This window comes from Miscanthus floridulus, unplaced genomic scaffold, assembly GCF_019320115.1.
Source record: "Miscanthus floridulus cultivar M001 unplaced genomic scaffold, ASM1932011v1 fs_43_2, whole genome shotgun sequence".
Lineage (NCBI taxonomy): Eukaryota > Viridiplantae > Streptophyta > Magnoliopsida > Poales > Poaceae > Miscanthus > Miscanthus floridulus.
Window position 1 is genome coordinate 29,795 of NW_027096766.1, and position 10,123 is coordinate 39,917.

General features: G+C 45.2%; 1 protein-coding gene across 1 annotated transcript; it reads left to right on the forward strand.

Annotated features, from left to right (window-relative positions):
• Positions 1–1,821: 1,821 nt before the first annotated feature.
• On the forward strand, positions 1,822–2,726 carry LOC136531793 (casparian strip membrane protein 4). The gene is made up of 3 exons (XM_066524439.1): positions 1,822–2,069; positions 2,152–2,275; positions 2,370–2,726. The coding sequence occupies exons 1-3, from the start codon at positions 1,834–1,836 to the stop codon at positions 2,586–2,588; spliced, it is 579 nt and encodes a 192-aa protein (XP_066380536.1). The 5' UTR covers positions 1,822–1,833; the 3' UTR covers positions 2,589–2,726.
• The last annotated feature ends 7,397 nt before the right edge of the window (positions 2,727–10,123 follow it).

Sequence of the window (10,123 nt, forward strand, 5' to 3'; positions counted from 1 at the left end):
ATCGAGAAACTGAATCGTTCATTGTAACTGTGGTGACAAATCCTTTTACAGTGATCCAGGGTCTCCGTTCTTGATCTCCTCCACTGTGTCGATTAGTCCTTTGGAACCGAGTTCTTGAATCCTTTATTGATATTCGCGTCATTCATATTTGCAATTTCAGATTGCGTGTTTTACCTTCTTGCTTGTGCTCTTCGATTCGCTCGCAGGAAAAGCCTTCTTGGCGAGGTCAATCAAGTTGTGCTTGGTTGATAACCAACGGAGCAGTGGTGTTACGGTTGCAGGGTTCGAATCGTGTCTGATTTGAAGCCGGATCGCCAACGTCGAGATCTCCACAAATTGAACTTACCGGCTACCTCTCGGAAGATCGGGCCTGTACTCATCAGCGGTGGCCCTGCGGGAGCATCCAATGCTTTGCTCCTGTCAGACGTAAGACGCATAGCATTACCGCTTTTTAAAATTTCATTAGAGAGGATCATAGGATTGAAGTCTTTTTTAATTCAGGGTTTATTTGCTGTCTAAAGAAAAGGCTTATTTGTGGTCCTGACGGCCTTGGAGAAAGAGAGACTGGGCTTCTGAAAAGCCCAGTTCCCCCTTAACGGGCTGACATCAAGTCGGCAGTACGCACGCTGGTTGAAACTTATTACTAGTAGAATTTTGCTTCCAGCCCAGTACGGTAGGATGCCTTTTCGGCCTAGAAATCTGAAAATTTTGGCAAAATGAGCACTGTAGCATTTTCGTTGTTATTTGACAATTAGTGTCCAATCATAGTCTAATTAGGCTTAAAAGATTCGTCTCGTGAATTTCGTCTAAACTGTGTAATTAGTTTTATTTTTTATTTATATTTAATACTTCATGCATGCGTTTTCGTATTCGATGTGATGGAAAATCTTGAAAAATTTAGCGTTTTGGGACGGAACTAAACAGGGCCCTAGCCCGAAACTTCGGACCTTTGTCTCTGATCCGTCAGGTGAGAATGTCAGAATGAGATGCGATGGCAGAAAGCCCAGGAAAGCAGGAATTGATGCCCTGTACTCCCGGAAAGTGCCTTCATCAGTTCATCATCAAATACAGCACGTTGCATTGGTGTGATGCTGAACTGCTTCAACAGATGATGGCAGCTTTTTTTTGATGAAACAGATGATGGCATCTTCAAGGACATCATCCAACCATCACACTACATGACTACAAACATTCTTTAATCAAACAAAAGACTGCATAATTCAACGCGGATGAAGCCAGACCAGCTGGGATGGAAGGGAAACCCAACAAAGTTCAAAGAGCAGTGCGAAATACTAGTACAGTACTGCTGCTACTAGTAGGAACGAACTAGGATTCGAGACATTCAAGTTTTGGTTCGGCAACGTGCTAAAAGATCATGCCCTGTTGAGATCGACATCACAGCAAATTATTTGCAGCTTGTGAGTTTCATTTGAGCAAGTGAGAGCAGTTGCAGAGTCAACCAATGCCCAGTCGAGCTTTAGTTGGTGTCTTCGATTAATTGTCAAAGCCACCTAAATCACTCACCACCTTTGCTCTCAGCATGATTGACTAAACTAAACAAGCTGTTGGTTTTGTTGAGGCACGAGCTGCTGCCTGCTTATCCCAGTGGAATTCCGAAACCTCAGCGCCGTCCATGCGTATAAGAAGGTCTGAGAACCCGTAGCAGCAGTCATCTCACATCTCAAGCAAAAATCTAAGCAGCAGCTAGCTAGCCAACCTCAACCTCACTCAAACATCTGGAACTGCAACCAAGAATCTCCTTCTCCAAGCTCGTTGGTTATCCTAGATAGTGGCATATTTAGCAGGGCTGGGGCACGCCGCACGTACGCCACCATGACGAAGGACGTGGTGATCGAGCACGGCGAGAGCTCCAAGGCGCCCCTGGTGCCCGCGCCGGTGGCGGCGGGCGTCAGCCGCGCCGTGTCCATCGCCGACGTCTTCCTCAGGTTCCTTGCCATCGTCGCCACCATCGCCAGCGCCATCTCCATGGGCACCACCAACGAGACGCTCCCCTTCTTCACGCAGTTCATCCAGTTCGAGGCCAAGTACAGCGATCTCCCGTCCTTCACGTAAGTTCCTTATCTGTCGCTGCTGCAGCCGGTTTCAGTTAATTCTGCTGAGTTGATGCCATCCATGTCTCACGACGCGCAGGTTCTTCGTGGCGGCGAACGCGGTGGTGTGCACGTACCTCGTGCTGTCCATCCCTCTCTCCATCGTGCACATCATCAGGCCCAGGGCGCGCTACGGCCGTCTGATCCTCGTCTTCTTCGACGCGGTAATGAGTTCACGTCGCTTGCATATTACTAGTAAACTGCTAGGAAGAACTTGCTCATAAAGTCATAATAAACTAACGCCCTTCCGACTATTAGGCGATGCTGGCCCTGCTGACGGCCGGCGCGTCGGCGGCGGCGGCGATCGTGTACCTGGCGCACAAGGGCAACGTGCGCGCCAACTGGTTCGCCATCTGCCAGCAGTTCGACTCCTTCTGCGAACGCATCTCGGGCTCCCTCATCGGCTCCTTCGCCGCCATGGTCCTGCTCATAGTCCTCATCTTCCTATCTGCCTTTGCGCTCGCCAGGCGCCACTGATGATCGAGCCCCATCTATCAGCCGTGGGCATCGCAATGGAAGACCGAAGACGAAGTGGCTCTGTTCTCTTCTGGTCGATTTGATCGTGCATGCACCAATACTAATGCTTGCATCTATCTGCTTCTGTTGTGTGGTCTATTTAATTTTCCACTTTTGTTCTTCGTTTGCTCTTTGATCTGAATTGCTAGCTCTCTTTCAATCTTTGAAACTGTGTGGCCCTCCAACTATAAAGGACGAGTTTCAGGGTTTTAGTGTGATGATAATGATTGGAAAGAAAAGGAAAATTATACAATGCTGTTGTAAACTGTGGATCGACTAGGGTAGATCTAGACGGTTTGCTGTTGAACATGATGAACTAGAACAAGTAGAGAGTGGGAGATAGGGTAGAGATGCTGGTGTTGAACCTGAGCCTTCGGATGAAGTCGCGGTTGAGCTGGCCATCACTGGTTCGTTGATGGAGGCAGCACACGGGCAGCGACGGGTGGAGTAGAGGTTGCACGGACGTCGATGCAGTGCAGACGGGGCGTAGCAGTGACGACGGCGAGAGTCAGCGGAGCTTCCCGTCGCTGGCTGCGCGCCCTCTTAGATCGGTCTAGGGTTTGTCGGTGGGTTTGCGGCTCACGGCGAACCTCGTGCTTTGAGCCGCCGGCCCCCACCTCTTTATATAGCGCAGTGCGACGGGGGCCCACCAACCATGTAGGGTTGGGCGCCCCCGATCAGGGCGCGTGACCAAGGCCCAATAAGCCGTTGGGCTTATTGGTTAGGAGATCAATCTAACATTCTCCCCCTTGATCTTACTATTACTTTCATCTTTAAACTTTAAAACTTCAATCCTTTTATCCTTACTCATTTTTTCACAGATGATGCATAGAGCATGTCTCATCGTCACGGTCAATCGCCGATAGATTTAACAGCTACAATGCACGTCTCTGATCTGAAATAGTTACTTTAACTTTTGGGCCTTTTATAGTCCAGGAATCATAGGTTTTCCCTTAAACCCATGACGGCTACATGTTCTCTGAACACGTTGGGTGGTAAGCCTTTTGTAAGCGGATCCGCGAGCATCTTTTCGGTACTTATATGCTCAAGACTTATCATTTGATTCCGGACTTTATCCTTCACAACATAATACTTTATGTCAATGTGTTTGGCAGCACCACTTGATCTATTATTGTGAGCATACTATACTGCTGGATTATTATCGCAGTATAACTTCAGTAATCTATTGATGTCGTCAACCACCTTCAAACCGGGTATGAACTTCTTTAGCCAGTTCACCTGCCCCGTTGCCTCATAACATGCTACAAACTCGGCATACATTATGGACGATGTAGTGACGGTTTGCTCTGAGCTTTTCCATGAAATAGCTCCCCCTGCGAGAGTAAACACATATCCAGACGTGGATTTTCTATTATCTCCCGCATAATCAGAATCTGAATATCCCACTATATGGAGTGAATCAGATCTTCTATACGTCATCATGAGGCCTTTCGTTCCTTGCAAATGATGCAAGACTTTCTTTACCAATTTCTAGTGTTCTATTCCAGGATTGCTCTGGAATCTGCCAAGTAACCCGGTAACAAATGTCAAGCCAGGGCGCGTACACACTTGAGCATATTGCAAGCTTCCGACAGCTGAAGCATATGGAACCACTTTCATTTGATCGATCTCATATTGATTCCTGGGGCATTGAAAATCCCCATATCTGTCGCCCTTGACTATAGGAGCAGGTGAGGGACTATATTTGTGCATACTGAATTTCTTTAAGACTTTTTCTATGTATGCCTTTTGTGACAGTCCTAATACCCCTTTACTTCTATCTCGGTGAATCTCGATCCCTAGAACGAATGAAGCTTCACCAAAATCTTTCATATCAAATTTTGAGGACAAAAACTTCTTTGTCTCTAGTAGTAGACTGACATCACTACTAGCAAGTAAGATATCATCCACATACAGGACAAGGAAGATAAACTTCCCATTCTTAAACTTTGCGTAGACACAATTGTCCTCAACATTATCTTTAAACCCAAAATTCTTTATTGTCTGATCAAACTTCAAGTACCACTGTCTTGAAGCTTGTTTTAATCCATAAATAGATTTCTTTAGGTGGCATCCCAAACGTTCTTTTCCTTTCATAACAAAACCTTTCGGTTGTGCCATGTAAACATTTTCCTCTAAGTCTCCGTTGAGAAATGTCGTCTTTACATCCATCTGATGTAATTCCAAATCGTAATGTGCCACTAATGCTATTATGATTCTGAATGAATCCTTACATAAGACTGGAGAAAAGGTCTCATTATAATCAATCCCTTCTCTTTGTGTAAAGCCTTTTGCCACAAGTCGGGCTTTATATCTCTCTATATTCCTTTGAGAGTCAAGTTTTGTTTTGTAGACCCATTTACAGCCTACTGTTTTGGCTCCTTTAGGAATTATCTCCAAATCCTAAACTTTATTTGCATTCATTGATCTCATCTCATCTTTCATGGCCTTAAGCCACTTTGACGAATGATCACTTTTTATGGCTTCTTCAAATGAGGTGGGATCATCCTCCATTTGAAATTCTTCAATGTTGTACACTTCATAATCAGTAGGAATAGCTGATTTTCTAACTCTTTGAGACCTTCTAGGGGCCTCCTCAATTGACACATTTTCTGTCCGAGGCTGTTGCTGCTCCCCCTCATGTGTGGCAATAGGTTCTATAGGATCCTGAGGTACAGGTTCCTCATCATCATTCATTGTTGCCACAGGCGGGATAACAACAGGTGCTGGCACCACAGTGTCTTGTACTGTTGGTGCAGCAACAGCAGGTAGTGAGAAAAATGGCTCATGAATGATCGGAGTGGGTGCATACACCCGCTTCTCTTCAAGGTCAATTTCTCGAGCTACCATGCTCCCCCTAATCATTTCATCCTCTAGGAAGACAGCGTGTCTCGTTTCCACAAACTTTGTATGTCTGTTAGGACAGTAGAAACGAAAACCTTTTGACTTTTCTGGGTAGCCAATGAAATGGCAACTCACTGTTTTGGGATCTAGCTTCCCAATATTTGGGTTAAAAACTTTAGCCTTAGCAGGGCTCCCCCACACACGCAAGTGGTTAAGTGAGGGTACTCTTCCTGTCCACAACTCATACGGTGTTTTGGGCACCGACTTACTTGGTACTCTATTGAGAATATGAATGGCGGTTTTTAACGCCTCCATCCACAGACTCGTGGGTAAAGTGGAATAACTTATCATACTATGCACCATATCCATCAGGGTACGGTTACGCCTTTCAGCTACTCCATTCTGCTGAGGTTCGCCCGGTGTTGAATATTGGGCGACTATACCATTCTCCTGTAAGAACCTTGCAAAAGGTCCAGGAACTTGTCCATATGGGGTATGCCGACCGTAGTACTCTCCTCCATGGTCAGACCTGACTATCTTAATCTTTAAATCATGCTGATTTTCAACTTCTACTTTAAATATTTTAAATTTATCCAACGCTTCTGTTCTTTTTTTAATTGGATAAATGTAGCCAAACCGAGAGTAATCGTCTGTGAATGTTATGAATGAATCATAACCATCCACACTTTTCACAGAAAAAGGACCACATATGTCTGTGTGAATAATCTATAGAATTCCTACGCTTCGTTTGACATCTTTCTTAATTTTCTTTACATACTTTCCTTTTATGCAATCTCTACATTGTTCTAACTCTGAGAGCTCTAATGGAGGAAGAATATCATTCTTAACTAGTCTTTCTATTCTCCCCCTCGAAATATGGCCTAAACGACAGTGCCATAATTTCGACAACGCATCGTGAGCTTTCTTTTGTTTTCTGTTTCCATTGTTCGATGAGGATACATTTTCATTCACATCACATACAGAATTCACATTTTCACGAAGTGATAACAAATAAAGCTCGTCTTGTCGGAAGGCAAGACCAATACATTTATTATTAAACAATATCCGACATTTGCCATTTCCAAAATGACAATCATAACCATCATGGTTCAACTTTGATACACTAATCAGGTTTCTTTGCAAAGAAGGTACATAAAGAACATCTCTAAGAAAAATTATGAAGCCATCTAGAAGCTCTAGAGGAAGATCTCCAATGGCCTCAACATCTGCTTGTACTCCATTTGCGACTTTAATGAAACTTTCTCTTCTTTGCAAAGTTCTCATCGAACGAAATCCCTATAATGAATTAGCAACATGAATAGTTGCACCTGAATCAATCCACCAAGTAGATTTTGAAAACTTTACATACAAGGATTCATTTACGAACATAATAATGTTCTTACCTTTATTCTTCATAATCATCTTTAAAAAATTAGGACAATTCTTTTTATAATGTCCCGTCTTCTTACAGTGGAGACACTGGTCTTTAGCCACTAGGAATTGCTGGTTCTAAGACTGTTGCATGGGACCTTTTCCAGATGATTTGGAGGAAGAGCTGTTATTATAGTTCTTTTTCTTATCTTTTAGGTAGTTGACAGAACCACCTTGTAAAACTTTTATTCTTTCCTCCTCCTGCACACACATGGCTATGAGCTTTTCTAAATCTCATTTTTCAGACTGTATGTTGTAATTAACAACAAATGTGTCAAATTTTTTGGGCAAAGAAGCAAAAATTAAATGAATAAGAAACTCATCCTTGAGTGCCAAATCCATTGGTTTGAGCTTAGATGCCAGATTGCTCATTCTCAGTATGTGCTCTCTAATACCACTGCCGTCACCAGAGTACCTTTCTGTAACCAGCTGCTTGATCAGCTGGGTTGCATATATCTTTGAAGAGCCAGTGAACTGACTCTTTATTCTACCTAGGTACTCTGTGACCGTGTCACAGTCTGAAATTGAGCCCACAATAGCAGGCTCAATCGTGTTCTTTATCACTGTCAAACACTTCTTGTTGGCAGTGACCCATTTCCTATGCTCAAGATCATAGGACATCTTTACGGGAGCAAAATCCCGCTCTCTGTTCTGCCATGCAGCATCAGTCTCATCTGTCTCCCTCACCGGTGCCTCAGGTTCTTTGGGACACGATGTGGTGACAACCCAGTCCACCTCAGCGAGGATAAAAGTCAGGTCTATTTTTTTCTTCCACTCAATATAGTTATCACCTTTTAGAGTGGAGATCTCTTTGATACAACTCATCAAGTTGTATCCTCCTGAAAATACAATTTAAATAGTGTGAGAACAGAAATAACAACAATAATTGCATGTCTTAGTTTAACGTTGGTCAAAATTAAAACATACAATTATTTTATACATTAAATCTACATCACCGTTGGGCAGAAATAGAAATAATGCATAATCATTAAAATTATAATATTGCTATTAACAACGTTGGTCAGAAAATAACAATATCATAATCAACTCATATTTATCTCTTGGCTCTTAAAATCAAATTCTCCCGTTGGTTCGAATTTAATTAAAAGTCCATAATTACTTTAAATACGCAGCGGAAACATTTAAATATGCCCATAATTATTTTTCCAGAAACTCTTAAATATTGCACTGTTCTCTTAACAAAATTGTCGTGGGACAAAAATTGCATAAAGATTTGCATCAACTTCCAATTGAAATTCATCAAATATGAATGAACAGTTTCTGGAAAATAAAAAAAAGAATTCAATTTCACTGTTCGCCAATTTCGGCCCATAGCAGCGCGACCGGCCCAGCTACCCGCGGCCCAGCCACGCGCGCCAGCGCTCCCCCGTGCCCAGGCCGCAACCTGGGCCTGGGCCGGGATTTCGGCCTTGCGCCCTTTCGCGCCTGGGCTGAATCTAGCCCGATGCGCTGGTGGCCGTTGATCCAGATCAAGCGGTGGAGCGCACAGCTCGGGGCATCAAAAGCCCGGCCGCCCCCCCCCCCCCGAAAACCCTAGACCATTTGTCTTTCTCCTCTCCTCTCCCACGGCGACGGTAGCGAAGACGAAGGGAGCGCGCGGCCACCTCGTCACCGGAGAAGAAGGGAGGACGACACCGGTGCCAAGCCCCTCGCCGGTGCGCGCGCTCGCCCATGGCAGAGCGCGCCGCCGTCGAGCGGCTTTGGACCGCTGTCCTGAGCCACGGCCGAGCCGGGCCTCTGTCCGCTCGCCAACCATGGCGGCGGTGATCATCGCCCGCACGGTGGTAGCTTTCCGCGCGACGGCGGTGTCGGGAGGACCGGGTAGGTGCCCCTCTTCATCCTTTTCCTTCCCCAAAACCCGATCTAGGGTTAGGGTTTCATTTCTAGGGTTAGGGTTCTTTCTGATCCGATCCGAGATCGGGATCCTTTTCATCCTTTTCTGGTTTCTTTGATTCGGATTTTGCACGATTTCCCGATTAGGGTTAGGGATTAGGATTGGGGACGAAACTGTTTTCTTCTTCCCCCCGATTTGAAATCGGTTTATTTCTTTTTCTCAGTCAGTCACCGAGCGGTCGCCGGATCCCGGTGCGGTTCTTTTGTTTCTCAGTCGGTCCCCTTCCTTGGTTAGGGTTAGGGTTTGGATGTCGAGACCATGTCTCAATCTGTTCTCACTTTTTCCGTACCCGATTGAGGATTAGGGTTCGATTTCTTTCTTTCCCCGATCCAGATCTACCGCTAGAAAAAGGCTCCGGTACCATTGTTGTAAACTGTGGATCGACTAGGGTAGATCTAGACGGTTTGCTGTTGAACATGATGAACTAGAACAAGTAGAGAGTGGGAGATAGGGTAGAGATGCTGGTGTTGAACCTGAGCCTTCGGATGAAGTCGCGGTTGAGCTGGCCATCACTGGTTTCGTTGATGGAGGCAGCACACGGGCAGCGACGGGTGGAGTAGAGGTTGCACGGACGTCGATGCAGTGCAGACGGGGCGTAGCAGTGACGACGGCGAGAGTCAGCGGAGCTTCCCGTCGCTGGCTGCGCGCCCTCTTAGATCGGTCTAGGGTTTGTCGGTGGGTTTGCGACTCACGGCGAACCTCGTGCTTTGAGCCGCCGGCCCCCACCTCTTTATATAGCGTAGTGCGACGGGGGCCCACCAACCATGTAGGGTTGGGCGCCCCCGATCAGGGCGCGTGACCAAGGCCCAATAAACCGTTGGGCTTATTGGTTAGGAGATCAATCTAACAAATGCAACTCCATCTTTGAGGCTCCTGTTTTCAATCCTATAGCTAATTTCACACACACACACACACTGAGTGCTTACAAAGTTTTTTTTTCTTTTTACGAACTACATAAGTATATACACTTACAACACTCGCGCATACTCACCCCTATGAAAACACGTATTGAAACCCTAACCCTATGAGCACCAGATTGTGCCGGCAGATTTCGAGATTGACAAGTCACCACAGACGCCTCGATGGGGAGGGAGGGAGCATGAGAAGCTCCTTGTGGAGTTTAAGCTAAAAAAATAACCACTTTAGTTTTAGAGAATAGTAATCTAAATAATCTTTAGATTTTTATCTAAAATTACCCACGTCCACTGCTTTGGCCGAAACTTGTAGCGTGACGATAATAATGGTCGAAACAAAGTAGCATTTCTGAAGGGAAATAATGTGAATTATACAATGCAACTCTCGCCCG